Source organism: Mesoplodon densirostris, chromosome 7 (assembly GCF_025265405.1).
Source record: "Mesoplodon densirostris isolate mMesDen1 chromosome 7, mMesDen1 primary haplotype, whole genome shotgun sequence".
Classification (NCBI taxonomy): domain Eukaryota; kingdom Metazoa; phylum Chordata; class Mammalia; order Artiodactyla; family Ziphiidae; genus Mesoplodon; species Mesoplodon densirostris.
In genome coordinates, this window is record NC_082667.1 from 66,444,736 (window position 1) to 66,472,213 (window position 27,478).

A 27,478-nucleotide genomic window follows, 5' to 3' on the forward strand; every position below is an offset into this window, starting at 1 on the left:
ACCTCGGAAAGGTGGACAAGCCAACGGAAGCCTCCGAGCGCTCCTCCTAAAGTCGGAGAACCTGAGCCACAGGAGGAGCCCTACCATCGGACAGGCTCTCCCGCGGGGAAAGTTTCCGGGGCAGGGGGCGGGGCTGCCGGAAGTCGCTGGTCGCCGTCTGCTGTTCGTTGTTTGAGCTGCTGACGGGAAGGAGAAGCCAGAGCTTCAGCGGCGCCGCGGAGCAGCAGTTACGACCGGAGCCCGAGCCGCCGCTAGCCTCTGGACGAGCCAGAAGCCAGGAGCACCAGCTGCGGAGCGGCGGGGCCGAACGCCCGCTCGCCTTCTGATCTCGCCATGTCGCGGGGCTCCATTGAGATTCCCCTCCGGGACACTGACGAGGTAAGTGTTGAGAATGGGGGAGGGTGGGGACCTTGAACTTGGACGATCTCCCCCTCCCCCTTTCTCTCGACTTCGTTTCCGAAGCGAGAGCACCCTCTCCCCAGATCCAAATACCCGGCCGAAGCTCCGATCACGTCTTTCCCCAGCCCCAACGCCTTCCCAGGCTGGGAACATAAGATCCCCGTAACCTCGAAGCCACCCCGAGAAGGAGTTCTTGAAAGTTCCCCACCAGCCTGTCCGTATTTGACAGTACTCTGCTCTTTTCCTAATTCAGGAGCACAGGGGTGTGACAGTGCCTGATAAAATGTAAGGCACCTCATAGATCACAGAGGTGGGCGCAGATGTCACAGTGTTCTCTCTGCTACTCAAACTAAGTGTCTCTCCCTGGGAATATATAGGATGTCGCCCTTCCTCCCTTAGAAACTCGAGTGTCATGGTGCACCACATCTGCCACACAAGGCTCCATCAACGAAATAGAGACCCCAAGATAATAGCCGCTGCAGTGTGCTGATAGAATTAACCCCATTTCCCTTCCTGTCGCCTCTTTTATGGGTGGCCTATGGCTTGTCTGAGTAAAGCCCTCAGAATTGATGTTGTCTTATTGGATATCTCATACTCTTACTTTTGATTGAGGTACAATATTGAGATATGTTTCACTTACCGTAAAATCCAGTGTTTTTTTAGTAGTGTAACCATCACCACTATCTAATTCCAGAACATTTTTCTACTGTTATTTTTGTGCCATATTCAGGAGTGTGTGTGACACAAGTGATGCCTCCATGATTAGTGTGTACGGTGGCACTCAACTTTGCATTGCCTCTAGGACTGTGCTTCTCAAATTGTCAGACCGGGACTTCCCTGGTGGCACAGTGGTTAAGAATCCGTCTGCCAATGCAGGGGACACGGGTTCAAACCCTGGTCCAGGAAGATCCCACATGCCACGGAGCAGCTAAGCCCGTGCGCCACAACTACTGAGCCTGCGCTCTAGAGACCGCGAGCCACAGCTGCTGAAGCCCGCATGCCTAGAGCCTGTGCTCTAGGCACAAGAGAAGCCACCACAAGGAGAAGCCCACGCACACCGCAATGAAGAGTAGACCCCGCTCCCCACGGCTAGAGAAAGCCAGCGTGCAGCAACAAAAGACCCAATGCAGCCAAAAATAAAAATAAATTAAAAAAAAAAAAAGTTGTCAGACCGAGTCTCAGAGTCTGTGGCATGAGTCCCTGGGGTGCTTATCTGTACTTTACCTGCATTATACGTTACGCAGGGTTTCCTTTTAGTTTTTTCAGTAAGCAAAGCTTTCATAGCATTTTATAGTTCTAGTGATTTGAGGACAACTAGCAGGGTTTGTTTGCTGTGCTTTAATATTACCATATAATGTATTTGTCATATGCTCCTTAAACGTTTCTTAATGTATGCTTGTTCAGCCCTATTGAAAGTGAACACAAATCCTATGTATAACCATACTGATGTATCTTTAGGAAAGCAACAGTCAAAGAAGAAATGTGAATTTAAAAAAGAAAAATGTGAGTTAAAACCTACATTTTGTATTTTAGGTCATTGAACTTGACTTCGATCAGTTACCGGAGGGAGATGAAGTTATCAGTATTCTGAAACAGGAACACACACAACTGCACATATGGATTGCTTTGGCGGTGAGTATTCATGTAACAAATATTTTTTATATGTTGACTGGAAAAAATACGTGGTTCTGTTTTCAGATACAGTAATAGCTAGCTTGGGTGAATGATAGATAGTACCATGTATATGGAAGTTAATTGTCTTAAAGGCAAGTTTAGAAAGTGATGTGTTGGCCTCTGGTAAATTAGTATATGTTGGTAAAAGCAGAATTCATTTAAGTTAAAGAGTACTGTATATTGAGCGTTTGATTATTTAGTGATTACTCAGTGAAGACTGGCTTATGGTTTGTAGATAAACAGAAAAAAACGAGGTGCCACAATTTAAACAATCTAACACCCTCTACCCTCCCCAGCACCAGCTGCATAATGATGTTTCTTTTTTGTGGGAACATTATAGTAAATGATTATGAATAAAATATAGTAAATACTTTGATCATTATTCCTAAGCAAGTTTGTCACAGGTCCCTTTCATGTAAAGATACACAGGAGGCCTCTGACCTTGAAGGGTCAGAGAAGTAGATCTGGAATCGGGCTTGTGTCCAGTGCTCAAGCCTAACTCTTAAAGAGTTTCTTAGGTATGGATTTACAGAGAGGTACTTTCAGTGACAAGCAGTGCCCTCCTGACTTGAAGTGCTGAGTTTTCCTAGTCTTTGGAGAACAAGACATTAATGGTTGTCACATATTTTTTAACACCAGAAGGGAACTTACTATTTTTTAGTACAAATGCCTCCTTTAACAGCACTTACATGAAAATTGAAGTCTTGGAGGGTTAGCATGGAACCTGTAGTAAAATTAATTCATGAAGCATTGTGGGCTGTAGGTTGTTACACTAGAAAGAATGTAGGCTTTGGGAATAGAGAGTCCTTTGTTCAAATTCCAACTCGGCTACTAACTAGACAAATGATCTACCTTCTGAGCCTATTTCCTCATCTAAAATAGGGGGTTGTTAGCACTCACTTTAAGGGTGGTTGTACAGATTAGAGATAATGTATATGAAGCTCCTGGCATTGTTTGTGGCCCACAGTAAGGGGTTAATAAATGGTGGCTATTCCTTTTATTATTAATAAATGAAACAGATACCCAGGGAAGTTATTCAGCAGACCCAAAGTCATAGACAATTTTTGATGGATCTATAACTAGAACCCAAGTTTTCTGTTTGGAATTCTTTATACCCTCTCACTATTGCTTTCTCTCTTGGGCTCTGATTTAGTTTGAAATCAACTATTGCTAGGTAAGAAGATGGAAGCATTTGTAGTGATTATAATTTTTTAAACAGCTTTATTAGGTATAATTCATCTATAGTAAACTGCACATATTTCACATGTACCATTTGAGAATTTTTAGCATATATGTACACCTGTGAAATCATCACCACAATCAAGGTAACAAATATATCCATCACCCCTAAAACTTTCCTCCCACCTCTCCCTTGCCCCTCCACAGTACCCAGGCAACCCCTGATCTGCTTTTTGTCACTGAAGATTAGTTTGAGATTTATCCATGTTGTAGCATGTACGCAATAGCTCCTTTTTACTGACGAGCAGTAGCCATTATACAGATAGACCACAGTTTGTCCATTCAGCTTTTGCTCAACAATTTAATTGTTTCCAGTTTGGGGCTATTGCACATAAAGCTGCTATAAACATTTGGGTACAACTTTTTGTATTGACATATCCTCCAGTAATTGTAGTTTGATTCTTTACCTTATAGCTGGAATACTACAAGCAAGGAAAAACAGAAGAGTTTGTAAAGTTGTTGGAAGCAGCACGTATAGATGGCAATTTGGACTATAGAGACCATGAAAAAGACCAGATGACTTGCTTGGATACATTGGCAGCCTATTATGTACAACAGGCTCGGAAGGAGAAGAATAAGGACAACAAGAAAGATCTTATTACACAGGCAACCCTACTGTATACGATGGCAGATAAAATTATTATGTATGATCAGGTAAATTAAATCAGATATCTTTGAATTTATAAAAGGGAAAAAAATACCACATGAAAGTAAAATGTGTATAATAGGCAACGGGTTTCCTTTCAGTTTTTCTTAAAATAACATAGTTGATAAGAATAGTCAAAAAGAAGGGTTCCTTAATAAAAATAGAAATTTCGGGCCTCCCTGGTGGCGCAAGTGGTTGAGAGTCCGCCTGCCGATGCAGGGGATACGGGTTCGTGCCCCGGTCTGGGAGGATCCCATATGCCGCGGAGCGGCTGGGCCCGTGAGCCATGGCCGCTGAGCCTGCGCATCCGGAGCCTGCGCGTCCGGAGCCTGTGCTCCGCAACGGGGGAGGCCACAACAGTGAGAGGCCCGCATACCGCAAAAAAAAAAAAAAAAAAAAAAAAAAATAGAAATTTCTTTGGTCCTTGTACTGTTGAAGTAAAATATTTTTTACTACATATAAATATATTTTATAAATATTATATATTTATTTATATTTATATTATTTATTAATATTATAAATATAACATAAATATAAATAATATTTAAATATTACTACCCCTTATCCACATGTTGAGTTGGTAATTCCAACATCCTCAGGTGAGCTTCAAGCATATTTTAAGGAGTTTGAACTTTTCTTTTTGTCATCGTTCCTGGCACAGACAACTTGCATTTTGGGATAGTCCCTCAATTTGCAATTAAGAATTGCTTACTGGTACTTTAAACACATTACAGTGATAGAGGAATTTGTGTGATGATCCACTTCCTTCCTATATGGTTTTCATTTTCATGTTACACATTTGTGTTAAATTGTGGTTAGTCCTGGATAAAGTCAAGTCTAAGATGATGATTACTTTTTCAGAACCATTTGTTGGGAAGAGCCTGCTTCTGCCTACTTGAAGGTGACAAAATGGATCAGGCTGATGCACAATTTCATTTCGTACTCAACCAGTCTCCAAATAATATTCCAGCCCTTCTTGGTAAGTCATTTTTGGCAACCATCTTAGGAATCTATATTTTTCAGCTGTGCCTAGAATGTATTTCTTTGTTGATGACTCCTTAGTAACTGGGCTGGGCAACAAAGTAGGAGAGCTTTACCTTATTAAAAATAAAACTATTACAATAGATCATTGTTTCTGTTGAAATTAGAGAAATAAGATATATACCAGTTAAGCATAATTTGTTATACACTTCTAAAGCGTCAATAAACAATCTATTTGGACAACTCTAAGCTACTTTAATTATTTTATAACATTTAACATAATATAGTACCGTTCTATTTATAGGCATAGATTAATATACCCTCATGGAAAACAAGTTTAGATATGAAATCATTTTTACTATTTTCAAGTATTTCTTACTGAGAGATATATTTGATTTAGGTGAGTTAGTAGAGAACATATGAGACTTGTGTTCTTTAATAAGTGTATGTTTATTTTTAAAAATCATTACAGGTAAAGCTTGCATTTCATTCAACAAGAAGGATTACAGAGGAGCTCTCGCTTACTATAAGAAAGCCTTGCGAACTAACCCAGGATGTCCAGGTAAGAGAAAAACTGTAAGTCTAGGCTGTGTATGATCCAACTTAAAATATTGATATTTGATTCAAAAGCTGCATAGTAGATCATAATATAATCTTTTTGCCCTATACTATTTTTCTTTCCAAAATCTCATTCATTTAGCAAATTTTGAAGTCAAATGTAAAATGTCTCCAGAAGGAGAGGGTGTCAGTGTCAAATTCTGTTGTTAGGCCAAGTAAAATAGGGACTGAAAGTTGATCATTGGATTTGGCAGCATACAAATCATTAGTAACCTTGATAAAGCAGTTTTACTGGAATGGTGGAGGTGAGATACTCATTGGGATGGAGTCAAGAGAGAAAAGGGAAGGAAGGGAATTGGGAGGCAGCAAATGTAGATCTCTCAAGGAGTTTTACTATCTAGGGAAGAGTAGGAATGAATTGACAACTGGAAAGGGAAATGGAATCAAGAGGGGATTTTTTTTTTTTTTTTTTTTTTGCAGTACGCGGGCCTCTCACTGCCGTGGCCTCTCCCGCTACAGAGCACAGGCTCCGGACGCGCAGGCCCAGCGGCCATGGCTCACGGGCCCAGCCGCTCCGCGGCACGTGGGATCCCCCCGGACCGGGGCACGAACCCGCGTCCCCTGCATCGGCAGGCGGACTCTCAACCACTGCGCCACCAGGGAAGCCCAAGAGGGGATTTTTTTAAGATGTGAGAATGTATATGGATGAGAATGATCTAGTTGAGAGGGAAAATTTGATGATGTGGGAAAAATAGGGCAGGGTTGCAGGAGCAGTGTCCTTAGATGAGAAGGGGTAGGATCTAGTGAGCAGCGGAGAGGTTATCCTTAGAAACATGGTTGTGTTTTGGTATGGCTTTGAAATTGGGAAGCATTTATAAGCACAACTCTGCAGATGTGCATGTAGTCAGCCACTATATTTAAGGCCTTAATGAAGCTTTTTGTTCTCTGTTTAAAAATTGCTCTTTAAAAATTAGATAATGGGGCTTCCCTGGTGGCGCAGTGGTTGAAAGTCCGCCTGCTGATGCAGGGGACACGGGTTCGTGCCCCGATCCCGGAAGATCCCACATGCCGCGGAGCGGCTGGGCCCGCGAGCCATGGCCGCGGAGCCTGTGTGTCCGGAGCCTCTGCTCCGCAACGGGAGAGGCCACAGCAGTGAGAGGCCCGCGTACAGCAAAAAAAAAAAAAAAAAAAATTAGATAATGAAGGTACAGTGTAGCCAGGAGCATTGGAAGACAAGAAAAATACCACTATTATAGGTGTTCTGTTCTATGGTGAGAAAGGTATCCCTGATGAGGAGGTAAGGGTTGGGGGCTGTGAGGGGAGAGTGGTATGCTCTGACCTCCAGTGAAACCAAGTTTGTGATACACCCGAAGATTTTATAGTATAGTTTATACTGAGGTTAATTCTGCGATTTTGCAACTCTTAAATAGAGAATGTTTAAGCATTTAAAAAAATTTGAATCCTAAAAATGCCCTAGTTTGACAGACTGAATGACTTGATTTTATTTTTGTAGCGGAAGTTCGTTTAGGAATGGGCCATTGCTTTGTGAAACTTAACAAATTGGAGAAGGCTCGTCTGGCATTCAGCAGAGCCCTGGAACTCAATTCCAAATGTGTGGGAGCATTGGTGGGACTGGCTGTTCTAGAACTCAACAATAAAGAGGTATGTGAGTGAAAAAACTGTTTAGTTCCTGACTGATTTGTCAGGTGAATAGTATTGAATTATATATTGAATTATATCTCAACAGAGCTGTTAAAAAATGCAGTCTTTTGGAGTCTTTCCTATTATTTACCTTAGCAGTAAATTATTTAGGACAGTGATATCAAGTATATTTACTACATGCACCCAATTTCAAAGGGCAGGAAATGCTTTCCAGTGGCAGTGTTTCTGCAGTTAAGTTCGTTAAGAAAGCTAAATTCTAAAAGTTTACCTCACTATTTGAATTTATTTTTATTATTTTTTCTTTAATTTTTAAAGATTACTTTCCATTTGCAGTTATTACAAAATCTTACCTATATTCCCCATGTTGTACAGTACATCCTTGAGCCTATCTTACACCCAATAGTTTGTACCTCCCACTTTCCCACCCCTATATTGCCCCTCCCCCCTTCCCCCCCACTGGTAACCACTAGTTTGTTCTCTATATCTGTGAGGCTGCTTCTTTTTTGTTATATTCACTAGTTTGTGGTATTTTTTAGATTCCACATATAAGTGATATCATACATTATATATCTTTCTCTGACTTACTTCAGTTAGCATTAATGCCTTCCAGGTCCATCCATGTTGCTGCAGATGGCAAAATTTCATTCTTTTTTATGGCTGAGTAGTATTCCATTATATATATATATATATACCATATCTTCTTTATCCATTCATCTGTTAATGGATACTTAGGTTGTTTCCATTATCTTGGCAGTTTCCATATCTTGCTATGAACTTTGGGGTGCATGTATCATTTCGAATTAGTGTTTTTGTTTTTTTCAGATATATACCCAGGAGTGGAATTGCTGGGTCATATGGTAGTTCTGTTTTTAGTTTTTTGAGAAACCTTCATACTGTTTCCCACAGTGGCTATGCCAATTTTCATTCTCACCATCACTGTTGGAAATTTTTTATCCCTGATGAAAGTTAACTAAAACAAGAGCTGTATTTTGCTATCTGAACTTAGATTTGTATAATCTTATTTCTTCAACTATAAAGGAAACTTTGAAAAAGTGCTATTTAAGTAATATTTCACTCAACCCTGTCATCATTGTTTTTCTTTTAGGCTGATTCCATCAAAAATGGTGTCCAACTTCTTTCCAGAGCCTATACTATTGATCCTAGCAACCCTATGGTATTGAACCACTTGGCAAATCACTTTTTCTTCAAAAAGGTAGGAGAAATCATTTATTAAAGTTGTTTAATTTTAAATCCTGATTTTTGTTTTTCTGTACTGCAGGTGATACTTTATCTTTTTAACGTGGAAAGAAATTTGAATCAAGAGGTTTTTTTCAAGTTAGAGTTTGTATTAGTATCTGGGGATACTAATTAGTATCTGGGTATGTTTGTTCATTCATTCATTCATTCATTTAATAATTATTGACCCTGTATACTGTACCCAACATTGCGATAGGGATGTGGAGTTCAGTAAGATGTGGTTTCTGCACTCAAGGAGTTGTTTCATAGAAAACACAGGTATGGGAACAAATGTAAATGTAAAAATAAAGGTATCTGCCCTGTTGTGGTGAAGAAATGATAGAGGAAGTGATTAAGGAGAGTTTTCATCACCAAGAATGAGAAAGCTCTTGAACTATGTTTTTAGAAGAAGGTCACTAGGTAGCTGAAAGAAGACAGGCACAGATCTATGAAATGGTCTTAGTAGTTTAGTAAGAGTGTAGCATATGGTGAAATTTTTGCTTTATTTTCACATGTTGATCATGATGTAATTTTTTTTTTTTTTTTTTTTTTTTTTTTGCGGTATGTGGGCCTCTCACTGTTGTGGCCTCTCCCGTTGCGGAGCACAGGCTCCGGATGCGCATGCCCAGCGGCCATGGCTCACGGGCCCAGCCGCTCCGCGACATATGGGATCCTCCCAGACCGGGGCACGAACCCGTATCCCCTGCATCGGCAGGCGGACTCTTAACCACTGCGCCACCAGGGAGGCCCCATGATGTAATTTTTTAAGTTGCCACTAACTCTGTAGAAGCAGTGGCATTCTAGGTTTCTCAAATACCAAAAAAGTTTTTATATAGTTAGTAAGCATGAGTTTAATCAGTCATTTTGAAACCAGGTACTAAATTATACCAAGAACTTTAATTAAATAGCAGTTGAGGTAAAAGTTCACAAAACTGCATCAATCCTTATTAGTAATAGATGCTGTGTTGCTGTTATTGTTGCTATTAATATGCATCATATGCTTGTAAAATGCCAAGTACTATTAAAAGTGCATGCTATGAATTTATATGATATTCAAAATAATCCTATGAGGTAGGTAATATTTTCCTCATTTTGTGGATGTAATGGAAGCAAGAGTTAATAGCCTGAGGTCACACAGCTATTCACCATGATGCTTTACTCTCTCTGGCTGTAGAAGCATACTCCCCTTTCATAATGAATTATTAATTAAGCTTTATGCTATAGCTGTTTTAGTACTAAAAGGCAACTACTTAGGGAGAGGATGGAAATGTATCTCATATGTAAATGAAGTGTTACTGTTTAAGATAAAACAGTTACACAAGTTAGTTTGGTTTTTACTGGAAAAACAGCAACAGCACAAAAACAGAGGATGGATGATTCTAAATATTTGAGGGCATATCTAGTAGTCAGTGCTCACAGTGGTTGGGACAGCTTCCTTGAACCAAATGAGAATAATTCAGTTTTTAATTTTCAATGCTAGTCACCCACTGCAGAAGATAAAGACTTGCTTCTACTGAGAACAATCAGTATATTCAGAACCTTAAAGATTACATAAGTGGAATATGTAAATCAAGCCAGTATATTTGAGTGTTACTGAACACCTGATCTGTGATCAGCACTGTGCCAGGTGTCATGAGGTCATCTTGCACTGGATATATGTCTTTAAGGTTTACAGAGCATGTTTACATATGTTTTCTCAGTTTGGCATTACAACAGCCCTAGAAGGTAGGCAGGGTATTTCCATACACTCATTCCAGTGAACAGTATATAAATTAAGCCAAAAGGCTGTGTCATGTAATTAAAAGTGTGGAGTTTGAATCACTTGGTTCAAATTCTGGCATCACCATTGTATATAGTTCTGTGGCTTTGGGCAAATAAACTAATAATTTCCCTAAACTTTAATTGCCTCTCTTGTAAAACAGTAATAATACCTACTGTATAGGATGTGAGGGGTGGTAGTTAGGATTAAATGTACTATGCATATTAAATACTTATCTAATGTGAAACACTCAGTTCCTGATAAAAGCTGCAGCCCCATTATTATTTCTAATGTAAAAAAAAATGTCAAAAGTGGTCATTGAGGGCCTCCCTGGTGGCGCAGTGATTGAGAGTCCGCCTGCCGATGCAGGGGACGCGGGTTCGTGCCCCGATCCCGGAGGATCCCACATGCCGCTGAGCGGCTGGGCCCGCGAGCCATGGCCGCGGAGCCTGTGTGTCCGGAGCCTGTGCTCCGCAACGGGAGAGGCCACAGCAGTGAGAGGCCCGCGTACAGCAAAAAAAAAAAAAAAAAAAAAAAAGTGGTCATTGACCAAACAAAAACTCTACTTCAGACCAGATTTCTAGTCAGATGAATAAAACTCATTCCTATTAAAACTGGAAGGTTGTTTCTACCCCTGATGTATGAACTCTGACTTTGAGACACTTGGGAGATTAATCCAAAGGAAAGTCAGGCCTAATAGAAAGGTCATGACCCATGCATTCAAATAGAGCTGAGTACAAGTCCAAGTGCTGGCACTTGCTACTCTCATGTGATAGAACATAGCCTTGGAGTCAGAAAAAAAAAAAAAAAAACCACTAAATTGAGATTCTAGCTTTTCACCTTAGATAACAAACTTTACTTCTTTAAGTGTCTATTTTCCCATCAATAAAATGGTAATGGGGCTTCCCTGGTGGCACAGTGGTTGAGAGTCCGCCTGCCAATGCAGGACACACGGGTTCGAGCCCTGGTCTGGGAAGATCCCGCATGCCGCGGAGCAGCTGGCCCCATGAGCCACAACTGCTGAGCCTGCGCGTCTGGAGCCTGTGCTCCGCAACAAGAGAGGCCGCGATAGTGAGAGGCCCGCACACCGCGATGAGGAGTGGCCCCCACTTGCCACAACTAGAGAAAGCCCTCGCACAGAAACGAAGACCCAACACAGCCATAAATAAAAAATTAAAAATAATAAAATAAAATAAAATAAAATGGTAATAATGACACACTTTGCAGGGAGGTTGATTAAGCTTAGAACTAATATTAAGTATTATACCTAGCAGAGGGCTTTGGATATAATAGTTCTCAATAAGTTGTAACTGTTTCCATTACTGTTAATAAAGGACTTAACCTCTCTTGGGTTTTCTTATCACAAAAATAGGGACTAATGCCTCAAAGGGTTGTTGTGGGGATTAAATGAAGTAATAGATGTACTGGGGAAATGTTAAGTACTGTACAACTGTTAGTCCCCATCTTCCCTGAATTTATCAGCAAGGGGAATGAGGAAAATGATTTGTAATTCTGGATACAGTGCTGTTATTGTTCATTCAATGAACAAATTTTAAAAGTGAAACTTGGGGAAGCCTTATGACTGAGACTGGTAGAGTTGTTTGGGTTCACTCAGTTGAGTTTTGGATCTTCCTTGTTCAGGATTACAGTAAAGTCCAGCACTTGGCTCTCCATGCATTCCATAATACAGAAGTGGAAGCCATGCAAGCAGAAAGTTGCTATCAGTTGGCTAGATCATTCCACGTCCAGGTAAGTTAACTTTACACCCTCTCTAAATACCTAATTCTTCAATGGTTTTCCAAATCATTTAAAAACTTTTGTACATATTGTTGGCCTTGTTTTATTTCGTTTTTTAGGAAGATTATGACCAAGCTTTCCAGTACTACTATCAAGCCACACAGTTTGCCTCATCCTCTTTTGTGCTGCCTTTTTTTGGTTTGGGACAAATGTACATTTATCGAGGTGACAAAGAGAATGCATCTCAGTGCTTTGAGAAAGTTTTGAAAGCTTATCCTAATAATTATGAAACTATGAAAATTCTTGGCTCTCTATATGCCGCCTCAGAAGACCAAGAAAAACGAGATATCGCCAAGGTATGTTTTAAAAATCTAAAAATTTTATTTTCTGTTAGCTATCTCTAGATGCGCATTCCTCGTTTCTTGTTATTGCCAGTAGAAATATGATGGACACAGTTTTGTTAGCTGAGTTTGTTGTAGTTGAACTAACATTTGACTTAGCAAACAGGGTAGAGTAGCCACCACATTTCAATGTCATACCCTATAGTTGGAATGCTTTAGCTTAATGATCTCTTTCATCCCAGGGCCATTTGAAGAAGGTCACAGAACAGTATCCTGATGACGTTGAAGCTTGGATTGAGTTGGCACAAATCTTAGAACAGACCGATATACAGGTATTTAACCATGTTTTCCATCTGCTACCTGATGTGTTTTTGGTAAGCCTGATGCAGTGTTTCTCTTCCTCTCATGTTCACTTACACTTTATTCTGTCCACCATGAAAATACAGGGTGCCCTGTCAGCCTACGGAACAGCGACACGGATCCTTCAGGAGAAAGTGCAGGCTGATGTCCCCCCAGAGATTCTGAATAACGTGGGTGCCCTCCATTTCAGGCTTGGAAATCTGGGAGAGGCAAAGGTAGGAATGTAGAAATATTCCCTTCTTTTATACTATCAAGTTCAATGCACACTTTTTCCTATGTATCAGCCAAGTCTTTTAACAATGTAATTTTCTTTTCTTTCTCCTAGAAATACTTTCTGGCATCATTGGATCGTGCAAAGGCAGAAGCTGAGCATGATGAACATTATTACAATGCCATTTCTGTTACAACATCATACAATTTAGCCAGGCTATATGAGGCGATGTGTGAATTCCATGAAGCAGAAAAACTATACAAAAACATCTTACGGGAACATCCTAATTATGTTGACTGTAGGAATTTTAAACTTTTTTCGTGTGTATTAAAATGTCCACAACAGCAGCAAAAAATTTAGCCTGAAAAAAATCTTTCTTAGAACCAGTAGTAAACAGTTTTAGGAAATTCCCTTGCGGTCCAGTGGTTAGAACTCCATGCTTCCACTGCAGGGAGCCTGGATTCGATCCCTGGTCAGGGAACTAAGATCCTGTAAGCCCTGCAGTGCAGCTGCGGTGCGACCAAAAAAAAAAAGTTAAACAGTTTTGAAGGTTATATGCCCCCTTTTCTTCAAGGCAAATTTGTGGCCTGAAAAAAAAAAAAAAAGCAGCTTCAGTTAAATTTATGCTAGAAACAAAAAGAAACAACTAAAAACCAGTTGGACCATATTTTATAGACTAGGCCATCTTCAGTGGGTCAGCTACCTTTATTAGGCTTTTGACAACTCCTTGGCATATTTGGTGATGGGTTTATCTTTATGATGGGTCCTGCTTTGAATTCATATAAACATTTTGCAATGTTTGTAATAGTGAGAAAGAATAGTCTGTGCTTTCACTGTAGTGCCATATACCAAGCACAGTGCTGTGCATCGAGAGAAATTGGAAACAGAACAATGCTAAACTTTTAAAATAACTTAACTTGAGATGATGACTTGGTCCAGGGTGCTAGCCTGGGGAATGGAGTGGAAGAGATAATCTGAGATTTCAAACAGGAAGACTTGACTGTGGCCGAGTTGCTCTTGAATATATTAGGTTATTAATTAGTTATATTGATGCTTGATATATTTTCACCTGTGGGACTTTTCATTGTATTAATGTATTAATGAAAAACAATTGTTTCAACAGTATGACTTTAAAATTATGATTCTACTTTATAGCTAATATTTTAAACATGAAAACTTGTATATTTTCAGGCTATCTGCGCCTAGGAGCCATGGCTAGAGATAAAGGAAATTTTTATGAGGCTTCAGATTGGTTTAAGGAAGCTCTTCAGATTAATCAGGTTGGTAATATTAACTCTTAGCTTTGAAAAATAATTATTTCACCATTTCCCCCCAGTAAATCAATTTTTCCTTTTAATGGCTATCATATTTCTAGACTTGGCATCTCCCTGTTTTTTTCACTTACTTGTTAAAGATACTAAAGGGTATAGAAGTCATCTAAACGATTGGATCGTGGACCACGGTAAGAAATAGATTTCACACCACAGCCTAGTACATACACATGTGTGTATACAGACAACTGAAATCAAAGTTTTACAAATCATTTTGTGCTCTTTCCATAGGCAGTACATTGACATTTTTACTGTTTTCCATTCTGTTGCATTTCTTATGGTGATAACTAAACACTAAATTGATGTTACAAGTCACTGATCCATCTCAACTCTCAGTTTGAAAAACACTGTTGTAAATGTAGCTTGTAAACCTCTCCAGTAATCAGCTGTTGTGGAAAGATGATTGATCTCTCTGAATCCAAATTACAGATTTTGCTTCTTTTTATATGTGTGTTTTTAGGACCATCCGGATGCTTGGTCTTTGATTGGTAATCTTCATTTGGCAAAACAAGAATGGGGTCCAGGCCAGAAGAAATTCGAGAGGATATTAAAACAACCAGCTACTCAGAGTGACACTTATTCTATGCTGGCCCTTGGCAACGTCTGGCTCCAAACTTTGCATCAGCCCACCCGAGATAGAGAAAAGGTAATCTTTTTTCATCTCTTTAAAACGAAATTGATACTTATTTGATTATTGTTTGAATTTTTTTATAATGTTTGTATCTTTTTATAGGAAAAGCGTCATCAAGATCGTGCTCTGGCCATCTACAAACAAGTACTCAGAAATGATGCAAAGAATCTGTATGCTGCTAATGGCATAGGTAATTATGCAGTTTGGATATCCATAATAATTTGTGAAATGAATGCTTTTTGAGGGATGTTTGTAGATCAGAATTTCTCTCTAGTTGTTTTTCTGGCTACAATTAGAAAATTCTAATTCTGTGAACCTTTTTATAACTTTAGGAGCTGTTTTGGCCCACAAAGGATATTTCCGTGAAGCTCGTGATGTATTTGCCCAAGTAAGAGAAGCAACGGCAGATATCAGTGATGTGTGGTTGAACCTAGCACACATCTACGTGGAACAAAAGCAATATATCAGTGCCGTTCAGATGGTAATGTCTTATTTTTCAAGATATTTTTATTTTGTGTTCATTGTTGAGCACTTGTTTCCTTAACCATTCTGGTCCTGCCTTGGAGCTGGGTGCTATCTCTTATGATACTGTGTCTATTCAGAGGCTTATAATTATATATGGTTAAGGCCAGTCTTTGGTGTCCAGACAGAGATGTGAGTCCTGGTTCCACCTTTAATTGCATGTCTTGGACAAAGGACATGTCCTCTGAGCCAGTTTTCATATCTGTAAAACAGAAATAATTGTACCTTAATCTCATAGAATTTTTTGAGCATCCAGAATGAAAAATACTTGGCACCATACTTGGCACTAGTTTGCCTCGCATAGCAGTAAGTACCCAGAAGTTAGTGGGATTTAATATCCGTTTGCTTGTTTTACCCTCTTACTTCTCAGATGAGAGAACTGAGTTTCAGGAAGGTTAAATGACATTTAAAATGAAACTCCATGGGGATAAGTTTTCATGGTTATAGAATTATTTTTTTTAATTTATTTATTTTTGGCTGCATTGGGTCTTCGTTGCCGTGCGCAGGCTTTCTCTAGTTGCAGCGAGCGGGGGCTACTCTTCATTGCAGTGCGCGGGCTTCTCGTTGCAGTGGCTTCTCTTGTTGCAGAACACGGGCTCTAGGCGTGTGGGCTTCAGTAGCTGTGGCATGTGGGCTCAGTAGTTGTGGTGCACGGGCTCAGTTGCTCCACGGCATGTGGAATCTTCCCGGATCAGGGCTTGAACCCGTGTCCCCTGCATTGGCAGGTGGGTTCTTAACCACTGCACCACCAGGAAAGCCCATGGCTATAGAATTTTATTATGCTTTTCATATTTGTTGATTACTTGAACTTGAAGTAAAAGAGTCATACTTAGCATCTTTTGCATAGTAAAAAGTAAAAATGCTCTTATGGGGGAATTATTATGGTCAGAAAAAACAGGTTTCTGACCAAAGTTAGAAGACAGGCTCTGGGCTTCCCTGGTGGCGCAGTGGTTAAGAACCTGCCTGCCAATGCAGGGGACACTGGTTCGAGCCCTGGTCTGAGAAGATCCCACACGCTGCGGAGCAACTAAGCCTGTGAGCCACAACTACTGAGCCTGCACCCTAGAGCCCGCGAGCCACAACTACTGAAGCCTGCACGCCTAGAGCCCACGCTCCGCAACAAGAGAAGCCACCACAATGAGAAGCCCACGCACCGCAACCAAGAGTAGCCCCCTCTTGCTACAACTAGAGAAAGCCCGCGTGCAGCAAGGGAGACCCAACGCAGCCAAAAATAAATAAATAAATAAATTTATTTTTTTAAAAAAGAAGATAGGCTCTGGGAAGTGGTTAACCATTTTTCTAAAAAGGATGGGTATTATTATTGTATTCAGAATATCGGAAAGGTCCTGGTCACAGGGACTTGCAGAACCCAGATTGCATATGGTAGTCTCAGAGGTTGTGTTTTTGGAGGTGGGCCTTCTTGATCTGCAAATGAATTTCTAGGGATATTCAGGGAAAAACCCTCTAACCATCTCTTCCACAAAAAAGAACTTAACCTACGACAAGATATGTTCCATGGTCAGAAAGTGATTTGTTCACAGCAACATTAATACCAGTATTGCTATATTGGTTTTACTAAGAAATTAACAGCAAGAACAGTGAGACTTATCATTCTCGTTGCCAGTAGGTTCCACCAGTCCTAAAGAAAGGTGATAGAGCACCTTAGGAGCCAGGTGTGTGACTTCTAATAAGTTGTCAGTGAGCCTGTTCTAGATAGTATTGCTGAAGATACAAAAAAAGACCTTCCAATCTGTTTAACCTTTCAGTGTTGGTCGAAATTTCAAATGGAAGAACTATTTCTAGTATGTAATTTTTCTTGTCAGGTTTTTATGTTGTGAAAAATGTATGCTGGTGAGTGTAAAATATCGTTCTCAAATTAGTCTTTGAAATTAACCATTCAAAAGACAAAAGACCTTTTCACATAGCTTTAAAATCGCTTGAAATTTTGTCACAAAATGACAATATCATTTAATCCTTGTTGTGTTTTAATTAACTTTTTCTTTTATTGTAGTATGAAAACTGCCTCAGAAAGTTCTATAAGCACCAGAACACTGAAGTTGTGCTCTATTTGGCCCGGGCCCTCTTCAAGTGTGGCAAGTTACAGGAATGCAAACAGACTCTGCTGAAGGTAAAAAAGAGAACTCAATTGTATGCTGCATTGTATTTTTTATCCTGTTTTACGCATGCTTACACACCTAACACTCTATTTGACTAAAATCCTTTTCATGTCATTATACCATATGAAAGATTTGCTTTGTTTTTGTTTATAGGCTAGACACGTGGCACCCAGTGATACAGTTCTTATGTTTAATGTGGCCTTGGTCCTGCAAAGATTAGCTACCTCTGTCCTGAAAGATGAAAAGAGTAATCTGAAGGAAGTACTCAATGCTGTGAAAGAACTGGAGCTTGCACACAGGTAAGATTTTGTAGGAACAACCTTTGAAATGCTTTGTTTCTTTAAACCCACATGGCTCAAAAGAGAATCATTCTCTATTAGAATCATTCCAGCGATTTTTAAGCCAAAGCAGACAGCTTCCGCCAGGTGGCACCCAACCGTAACCAGGATCCTGCTAGAATTGGATCATGTAGTCCGACCCCTAGAACTGGCAGGCTGGCTTTGCAAGCTTGCCCTAGATTTTTCATTGACCTGTCAATAATATGACCCAGCATTTTACACACTAGAAATTTTTAGACTCCACTTAGGCTGGTTTTACTTGTTATACTAGTGTCTTTTTATGTGATATTAGTTTTACTTAAGCTGAGATTAAGACCTTTCCTCTTAAATATTGAATAAATTTATTCAGCTCAGCTCAAAATTTATGTAAGCTTACAGTACTTATTTGGTAATTCAGTGTATGGTAATATTAAAACCTGACATCTCTTCAGGTTTTGTCCAGCCTTATTTGAATTCTTGTTTAAGTATTCCTTGCCTTGCCTAGTAGATTGTAAGTGCTTTCATGGCTTAAGCCTCCTAACCTCCATGCTGACATATTTAGTAAATTTGGTGTTTAGTAAATATTCATTGCTGGAATTGATTTTTGGTTGTGAATTTACTGATACCGTTAACTGTAACTTTACCATCATGAACTTACTAATGTTGAGTGGTATATTGATGAGAGTCCTTTTTTAAGTGAGTTGTATATATATTTTTCCTATAGAGATAACAGCCCTTCCTGAATACATTCATTTAAGTATTAAGTATTCATTAAGTTTCAGTCAGTATGTAAGCCTCCTGTCAGACTGTTTTTTTTAGAACAGATTAAAAATCTAAAGGGTCTGTTTCATTAATTTTTTTTTAAGTAAAGTATGTTATTTTCTCATTCTATTTAGATATTTCAGTTACTTGAGTAAAGTTGGGGATAAAATGAGATTTGATTTGGCCCTCGCTGCTACAGAAGCCAGGTAATGTACTCTTTATGGAAGGTGACTCTGGGTGAGGCCGCGATGGCAGTGTGGACTGGGAGAGTGACACAGTAGTGACGGGTTTCTGACCTCCCAGAGGTCAGTCTTTCACACTCCTCTCTGGGACACTCCAACCTGGACCGAGGCTTTTTCCTAAGGGTCCTTTCAGGGAATATGGCAAAGTTCAAGTACTTAAGTTGTATGGGAAAATACTTTTCTATTTCACTAATGTCAGCTATGTAGTCAGAATCAAGACACGATTCCTGAATCTGTCACATGTAAAGCTAGTGTTGGGAATCTTTTTAGCTGTGCTTTGGGAGGACGGTTATAATTTGCAAACTTAACATAGTTGACAGTATTGGCTTCTGAGAAACTAAGTTAATTTTCCTAATTAAGACTCCCTGGTGGTGCAGCAGTTAAGGATCTGCCTGCCAGTGCAGGGGACACAGGTTCGATCCCTGGTCTGGGAAGATCCCACATGCCGCGGAGCAACTAAGCCTATGTGCCACAACGACTGAGCCCGTGAGCCACAACTACTGAGCCCACGTGCCACAGCTACTGAAGCCCACGTGCCTAGAGCCCATGTTCCACAACAAGAGAAACCACTGCAATGAGAAACCCACGCACTGCAACGAATAGTAGCCCCCGCTCGCCACAACTAGAGAAAGACTGCGCACAGCAACGAAGACCCAAAGCAGCCAAAAAAAATAAGATAAAATAAAAATTAAAAAAGAGAAAAGCGCTGAAGAATTAAAAAAAAAAAAAAAAAGACTTCCCATAGGTATCACCTAATGATCCTGCTTCAAACTTTTAAATGTGTGTAAGGAATACAGATGCTCTATGAGTTTTTTAATAAAAAGTATACTAGCTACATACATATTTCTCTAAATTTGGAATGTTCTAGGCAATGCTCTGACTTACTGAGCCAGGCCCAGTACCACGTGGCCAGGGCACGCAAACAGGACGAAGAAGAAAGGGAACTGCGGGCCAAACAAGAACAAGAGAAAGAACTGTTAAGGCAGAAACTTCTCAAAGAACAGGTATGTATTGCGTTTGCAGTTATACTAGAATTAAAGGTGTACATACATACACTTTGTATGTTAAAAAAGAAGTTCTTCTGATGGTAGCCATGATTTTTTTTTTGTCCTAACATTTTGGTGAGGTTTTTTCCTACTCTTTTTCCTCATAGGAAGAGAAACGTCTCAGAGAAAAAGAAGAGCAAAAGAAACTTTTGGAACAGCGGGCCCAATACGTAGAGAAGACCAAAAATATTCTTATGTTTACTGGAGAGACTGAAGGAACAAAAGAAAAGAAAAGAGGTGGCAGTGGTGGACGGGTAAGATATGACTCCAGTTAGAAACGAAGCTAATTGGTTAAATTCACTCAGTACTTAGTCCTGAGCTTTGGCTTCCTCCTTTGCTAAAAGTTAGTTTTCCAACAGAGACTGCTTTACATGGTATCCAGTATTTGGAAATGCATTTCACTGTTAGCAGAGTACAGTTTACCTTGTAGCAACTTTGTAGTTGATGATTTTTGCTATTTGAGGCATTCGTCCCAGTTAGAAGTTTTTAAAGTATGGGCCTCACCATGCACTTCTTCCACGTGACTTAGAGTAGCAGTCCCCATCCTTTTTGGCACCAGGGACCAGTTTCGTGGAAGACAGTGTTTCCGTGGATGGTGGCAGTGGGGAGGGGTGGGGGGGAGGTGTTGGTTCAGGCGGTAATGCGAGCAATAGGGAGCGATGGGGAGCGGCAGATGAAGCTTTGCTCGCCCGCCCGCCACTCACCTCCTGCTCTGCGGCCCGGTTCCTAACAGGCCACGGACCGGTACCAGGCCATGGCCCGGGGGTCGGAGACCTCTGACTTAGAGGACTGATGGGAAGTGGCCTCTTTCATGCCTTAGCATTCCACCCACATTCCACCCGCCAGGAAAGCAATGACTGTGGTCTTGTTTGGGTTTCAGCGGTCCAAGAAGGGAGGAGAGTTTGATGAGTTTGTCAACGATGATACCGATGATGACCTGCCTATATCCAAAAAGAAGAAGAGAAGGAAGGGCAGTGGTAGTGAGCAAGAAGGCGAGGAGGAGGAGGGTGGCGAGAGAAAGAAGAAGAAGAGGAGAAGGTAGTGTCATGGAATAACCTTTTAAATCACCTGGGTTTTAAACCACCTCATGAAAGTGGCAAAAGACCTTTCACCTTCTGAATCTTAGGTTTAGAATCTGTGAACACCTTTTTATCACTTGATCCCCCCAGACAGGGAAGCCTTTCGTTCCCCCACTTCCTACTTTAATCCTAAAATGGGCCCCACTACCAAATTCCCGGCGTGCTTGGAGTCCCCACACAAGGAAAGCTGTCCGCAGCTTTCCTTCTGAGAGCTCCGAGTCAGTCAATAATTGCCTTTCTTATGACTGAAAATTGCAATATTTATTGGAAAATCTATGCAGTTTAGGATGAGAAACGTTAGGGTGTCCACACTGACTGTCCATCTTTGAAATCTTAGAAAAGCCACTGAGCCTCAGTTTCCTCTCTGTAAAATAGCAATGGCCCACCTCCTGGTTTTACAGGACATATAAAATGTGAATTTATGTGAAAGAAGGGCCTTTAAATCCTCCTCGTGCCATCTGCTGTTAGGGTAAGTGGTGCCCTGCCCCCCTCTCACCTGGAAGTGCCCCTAAGCTGTGTGTTCCTCTCTTGGTGCTTCCATGTCCGGGAACCTCCAGTGTTAGCTAGACCTGTTCTTTCCAACCCATGTCTGACTCTGCTTGAGGAATTCATTCAGACCTGTGGAATTGAAGCTGTGGCTGGATATTAGCAGGCCTGGGATGAGTAGTTGGAAGGGAAGAAAGAGGAGGGGAAGGAGGTTGAGTCTGGAGCCTGGGTCTTTTCTCACATCTTCTGTCACTCACCAAGGGCAAGATTCAAGCTCATCTTAGATTAATAAGAGGGCTTAAAAGTGACTCAGTCAGCAGACATGGCATAAATACAGTTTTTGCAGACTCCTGAGCCATGTGCAGCAAGAGTAAGTTGTAGTCTCTGCCCTTAAGGGGTGTACAGTCTGGTCGAGGCCAGCACCTGTAGAGAAGGGTGTTCAAAATGACTAATACTATTTGAATGGCACAGAAGTCTTGGGTTTTATAGGCATGAGTGAATCTTGACAAACTTTCTCTTGGTGTTCACTATTTTAGACCTCTGAAGGGAGATGAAGGATCTGATGATGATGAAACAGAAAATGGCCCCAAACCGAAAAAGCGCCGTCTACCAAAAGCAGAGAAGAAGAAGGCTGTAAGTGTCCGGCACTGTGGTTTTCATCCCCAGTAGGCATCGAAGACTGCGGTACGGTAGAATACATTCTTCCCCTGCAGTGTCTTCAAGCACAGACACTTGTTTTTGAAGTTTGTTGGTTGCTGTTTGATTGTATCAGTATCACTGCAGTGCAAACCCAGTTTAACAAGACATCCTAACGTAAAGAGTCTTGACTAATCTATTATGTTTGATCTTCTTTCTTCAGCCCAAGCCAGAACGTCTGCCTCCTTCAATGAAGGGAAAAATAAAATCCAAAGCCATAATATCATCAAGTGACGATTCATCTGATGAAGATAAACTGAAAATTGCTGATGAAGGGTAGGAATTTTTCACTTCTGTTCTCCTAGTGAAGGATAACCAAGAGTGGTCACTGTGCCAAAGTATCATTTCTGCAGCTTCTTAGAATCTTAGAGCGGGAAGAAGCCTGAGCACACATCTCATTCCAGTCTTGTCATTTTGTCCTACTAAATGTTTGTCCCTTAAAGAAGGAAACCTATTTTGAAATCTCATTTGTTCGTGGATATTAGCTGAAATTTTCTATCATTTTGCTACACTGCCATTGACTGGCTTAAAGTATTAAGAGTAGTAGCCTGATCTTGGTCACAGGGAGAAAGGGACTTTCTTGACCATTTCCTCCCTTGTCAGGCAGGGATAACTCAGCACTGCCTGCTCTATGGAGGGCTTATCATAGATTTCTCTAGCTCACAGCCTACTTGGTGAAACAATATTCTGTTTTACTTGTGCTGAACTTGCCCCTCAAGCTCTGCATTTGGATTCCTAGACTAAGACTCTTAATACTATATATACTATGCTGGGTTCTTCTGATGGCCATCATTTCATTCATTCATTCAACAGACATTTGAACATCCATGCTATGAGATAGCAGGCTGAGTGCTGAGGATGCAGAGGATAAAGACATCGACCCTGCCCCCAGGGAATTTGTACTTTAGAGACAGTGGAGAATGACAAATAAACCAAAGCTACATTATAGTGGGAAAAGGGTTACCACTTACATTTTGCATTTATTGCTCTTCAGTGACCACATGTTATCTGGAGTTGAGGTAGTGGGGGGAATTATTGAGGTGTTTTTTGTGGAAGAAAGGCTGTTTAAGTCTTAGAAGAAGAATAGAGAGTCCTAATCAACTGAACTTCAATAAAAAATAAAAATAATAAGAATTTTTTAAAAAATAAAAGGAAGAGAGAGTCCTGGTTGGTTAGAGGTGAGGCAGGGGTGAGAGGTTAGCATGTCGAAGGAGCTAAGGGTCCGGTGCAGGGCTGGTCTGGTAGGGTAAAGCATCTGTAAAGATGTGCAGTTCCCTTTTTCTCTGAAGATGCTGGTTGACACAGATTTGGATTGCTTTTCCCTAAAACACTGTTTCACCCTTGCCCACAGTGTTACCCTGGTCCACTGATTACAGACATGATGGTTAGACCTTCATGAAGTGTTTGCTTATTTGGCCAGATGGAATGGAGTGACTTAGATCCTGGGGCCCACTGGCCCTTAGTGTGTATACAGAATGAGTTATGTGATGTGTGTCTAGGTTTCTTCTTTCAGATGTAAGCACAAAGGGCCTTTCTTCGGTCTGCAGGGATGTTCTCATTTCTAGGGAGAGTCGTATGTTTCACCTCCTTCACCCTTCTTAGACTGACCCTGTAGGATTTAATATTCCTTTCTTGGAATATCTGTCATGGAAACCAAAACCAAGGAATATGCGCGAGGAGAAGCATGTCCTCCTCTCCACAGCTCTGGTGGGGGAGCAGCTGTGACAGTGGGGAAGGGAATGTTCTTTCCTCCAAGAAGCCAAGATTCCCTGGGTGCCACTGCACCCCCAAGCATGAGCACAGGTCCCCTGCCCTTAACATCGGATAATAGAGGGGGACCTCTGGCAAAAGTACACAAACAAGCTGCAGAACCCTTTTATTTAGCCCCAGTTTCCTATGTTGAGCAGGTCTAGTCGTGGCGGAGGGCACCGGAGCAGAAGCAGATCCTGGGACAGAAAGGGTGACTTCGCTCCTCAGCGATCTTCTAGCACAGATGCCAGTGGCACAGAGAAGCTTCCCTCCCAGCCAGCCTTGGGACAGAGTGCATTCTCCAGAGTCTCCGCAGCCTAGTGAGGTCCCGGGTTGCACCTCTGCCGCTGTGTATTGGTTTATCAAGATAAATAAATGTATCCCTTCCTTTTCATAATTTTACGTATGAAATTGAGAAATGCTTCATTCTTTTTTTTTTTTTTTTTTTTTGCGGTACGCGGGCCTCTCACTGCTGTGGCCTCTCCCGTCGCGGAGCACAGGCTCCGGACGCGCAGGCTCAGCGGCCATGGTTCACGGGCCCAGCCGCTCCGCGGTATATGGGATCCTCCCGGACCCGGGCACAAACCCGTGTCCCCTGCATCGGCAGGCGGACTCTCAACCACTGCGCCACCAGGGAAGCCCGAGAAATGCTTCATTCTGATGAAGGGTGCCTGGGATTTCCAGTGCGGTCACCCTACACTGTCTGTGTTCTGTCTCAGAGCTAAAGTGCCTTATTCTTTTTAACTTTTTAATCCTCTCTTTCTTAATAACCCTTTCACATTTACAAAAAAGCACACCAAAGGAATATCACAAAATGAACACCTGTGTCAACAACGATCTGGTCAAGACATTAAATGCCCTTCTTTTTTCAAGCGCATCCCCGGTTTGTCAAGGCTCCCTTGGCCAGAACCCTGGTCTAACGAGCGTTTGTCTTTGCCAGACATCCCCGCAACAGCGACAGCGACTCCGACGAGGGCCAGCAGCGGAAGATGGGTGCCTCCTCGGAGGAGAGCGACTCCGACGAGAACCAGAACAAGTCCGGCAGCGAGGCCGGCAGCCCCCGGCGGCCCCGGAGGCAGCACTCGGATGAGGACTCAGACAGCGACCAGCCGGCCAGAAAGCGCAGGCCCTCGGGCTCCGAACAGTCTGACAACGAATCCCTGCAGTCCGGGCGGAGCCGCTCGGGGGGCTCTGAGATGGACTCTCGGCCCGTGTCCCCCAGCGCCGAGTCGGACCGCTACTCCGAGAGAGCATCTGACAACGAGGGGTCCGGCCAAGGCTCCGGCAGAGGCTCCGGCAATGAATCCGAACCCGAGGGATCCAACAACGAGGCCTCGGATCAGGGCTCAGAACGCGGTTCAGATGATAGCGACTAGGCTTTATTTCATGAATAAACTTCATCTCCGCAGGAAACTTTTTTAATATATGAAAGCTGTGATAAAAACATTTCAGGTGTTTGGTCAAACAGTGGTGGATTTTTCCTAAGGCAATTTTTTTCTCCTATCCATTTGTACATTACTATGTCCCAAAAGACGTTTCCCTTGCGAGAGTCCAATATTTGAGTCTCTTGAGCAAAAGGTGACTATTCTTTATTATGGTACAGTTCCACCTATCATATGTGAAAACCCCAGGAAGATAAACCTACATGCTGAACCATTCCTCCCGAGGTTTGACTGAAACTGTGGCAGATGTTTCATCTTCTTTGTATGTTAAGCAGCATATTATTAGGACTTCTATTGCAATCTTTTACCAAGTGGTGTGAGGAACTCGGTATTAATGTCTTTGTTCCATTTCAAGTTTAGATGAAGAATATTTTTATTTTCTGGAGGAAGAGGTATCTACTGTATAATTGCACCAAAGTACAAATGAAAGGAAGGTTTTCTTCAATAGTGTAATACTGCAGCCATGTAGATAAAACGACAAATATATCATTTGTTAGGTTGAATAAGATGTGGGAAAATGCTTTTCTGTTAGTAGTATGCAAAGACCTACCTAAGCCACATAATAAAATTCTTTTACCAACTTTTATGTGTAACTTTGTGTCATTTTTTTTTGCTCAGTACATTGGTATATGAAAATTTAGCATCTATAAAAATATGCAAATATTTGGAAGAACCTGAGCTAAGCTGGAGGTTGTGTACTCAAAAGTTTTGTAATTTTTTAAACATCTTTATTGGATTATAATTGCTTTACAATGTTGTGTTAGTTTCTGCTTTATAACAAAGTGAATCAGTTATATGTATATGTATATCCCCATATCCCCTCCCTCTTGCGTCTCCCTCCCACCCTCCCTATCCCACCCCTCTAGGTGGTCACAAAGCACCAAGCTGATCTCCCTGTGCTATGCAGCTGCTTCCCACTAGCTATCTACCTTACGTTTGGTAGTGTATATATGTCCATGCCACTCTCTCACTTCTTCCCAGCTTACCCTTCCCCCTCCCCGTGTCCTCAAATCCATTTTCTACATCTGTGTCTTTATTCCTCTCCTGCCCCTAAGTTCTTCAGAACCATTTTTTTTTTCAGATTCCATATATATGTGTTACCATACGGTATTTGTTTTTCTTTCTGACTTACTTCACTCTGTATGACAGACTCTAGGTCCATCCACCTCACTACAAATAACTCAATTTCGTTTCTTTCTATGGCTGAGTAATATGCCATTGTATATATGTGCCACATCTTCTTTATCCATTCTTCTGTTGATGGACACTTAGGTGGCTTCCATGTCCTGGCTATTGTAAATAGAGCTGCAATGAACATTGTGATACATGACTGTTTGAATTATAATTTTCTCAGGATATATGCCAGGTAGTGGGGTAGCTGGGTCATATGGTAGTTCTATTTTTAGTTTTTTAAGGAACCTCCATACTCTTCTCCATAGTGACTGTATCAGTTTACATTCCTACCAACAGTACAAGAGGGTTCAACCCCTTTTCTCCACACCCTCTCCAGCATTCGTTGTTTGTGTATTTTTTGATGATGGCCATTCTGACGGGTGTGAGGTGATACCTTATTGTAGTTTTGATTTGCATTTCTCTAATGATTTGTGATGTTGAGCATCCTTTCATGTGTTTGTTGGCAATCTGTATATCTTCTTTGAAGAAATGTCTATTTAGATCTTCTGCACATTTTTGGATTGGGTTTTTCTTTTTTTGATATTGAGCTGCATGAGCTGCTTGTAAATTTTGGAGATTAATCCTTTGTCAGTTGTTTCATTTGCAAATATTTTCTCCCATTCTGAGGATTGTCTTTTCATCTTGTTTATGTTTTCCTTTGCTGTGCAAAAGCTTTTAAGTTTCATTAGGTCCCATTTGTTTATTTTTGTTTCCATTTCTCTAGGAGGTGGGTCAAAAGAGATCTTGCTGTGATTTATGTCAAAGAGTGTTCTGCCTATGTTTTCCTCTAAGAGTTTGATAGTGTCCAGCCTTACATTTAGGTCTTTAATCCACTTTAAGTTTATCTTGGTGTATGGTGTTACGGAGTGTTCTAATTTCATTCTTTAACGTGTAGCTGTCCAGTTTTCCCAGCACCACTTATTGAAGAGGCTATCTTTTCTACACTGTATGTTCTTGCCTCCTTTATCCAAGATAAGGTGACCATATGTGCATGGGTTTATCTCTGGACTCTCTCTCCTGTTCCATTGATCTATATTTCTGTTTTTGTGCCAATACCATACTGTCTTGATTAGTGTACCTTT

The 27,478-nt window shown here is 41.1% G+C and overlaps 1 protein-coding gene across 3 annotated transcripts; it reads left to right on the forward strand.

The window, feature by feature from the left end:
* Positions 1-25,797, forward strand: CTR9 (CTR9 homolog, Paf1/RNA polymerase II complex component). 3 transcript variants are annotated; one of them, XM_060104656.1, is made up of 25 exons: positions 1-378; positions 1,933-2,031; positions 3,727-3,966; positions 4,820-4,937; positions 5,412-5,501; positions 7,011-7,159; positions 8,265-8,372; positions 11,796-11,903; positions 12,011-12,247; positions 12,475-12,564; positions 12,679-12,807; positions 12,918-13,101; positions 13,995-14,083; positions 14,595-14,780; positions 14,868-14,955; positions 15,098-15,246; positions 17,299-17,415; positions 17,558-17,703; positions 18,618-18,689; positions 19,594-19,729; positions 19,879-20,025; positions 20,652-20,809; positions 21,873-21,969; positions 22,196-22,308; positions 24,722-25,797. In XM_060104656.1, the coding sequence occupies exons 1-25, from the start codon at positions 334-336 to the stop codon at positions 25,155-25,157; spliced, it is 3,531 nt and encodes a 1,176-aa protein (XP_059960639.1). In that variant the 5' UTR covers positions 1-333; the 3' UTR covers positions 25,158-25,797. The 3 variants fall into 3 exon arrangements, with proteins under 3 accessions (XP_059960639.1, XP_059960640.1, XP_059960637.1); XM_060104657.1 differs by lacking the exon at positions 24,722-25,797 and adding an exon at positions 23,940-24,129; XM_060104654.1 differs by having other exon boundaries at positions 12,475-12,807.
* Positions 25,798-27,478: the final 1,681 nt, after the last annotated feature.

Bases quoted from the DNA above. Each gene is read 5' to 3' on its own strand.
- CTR9 (XM_060104654.1), top strand. From the start codon at position 334: ATGTCGCGGGGCTCCATTGAGATTCCCCTCCGGGACACTGACGAG. The intron at 20,026-20,651 runs GTAAGATATGAC...TTTGGGTTTCAG, and splicing joins GAGGTGGCAGTGGTGGACGG to CGGTCCAAGAAGGGAGGAGA. The intron at 22,309-24,721 runs GTAGGAATTTTT...TGTCTTTGCCAG, and splicing joins CTGAAAATTGCTGATGAAGG to ACATCCCCGCAACAGCGACA.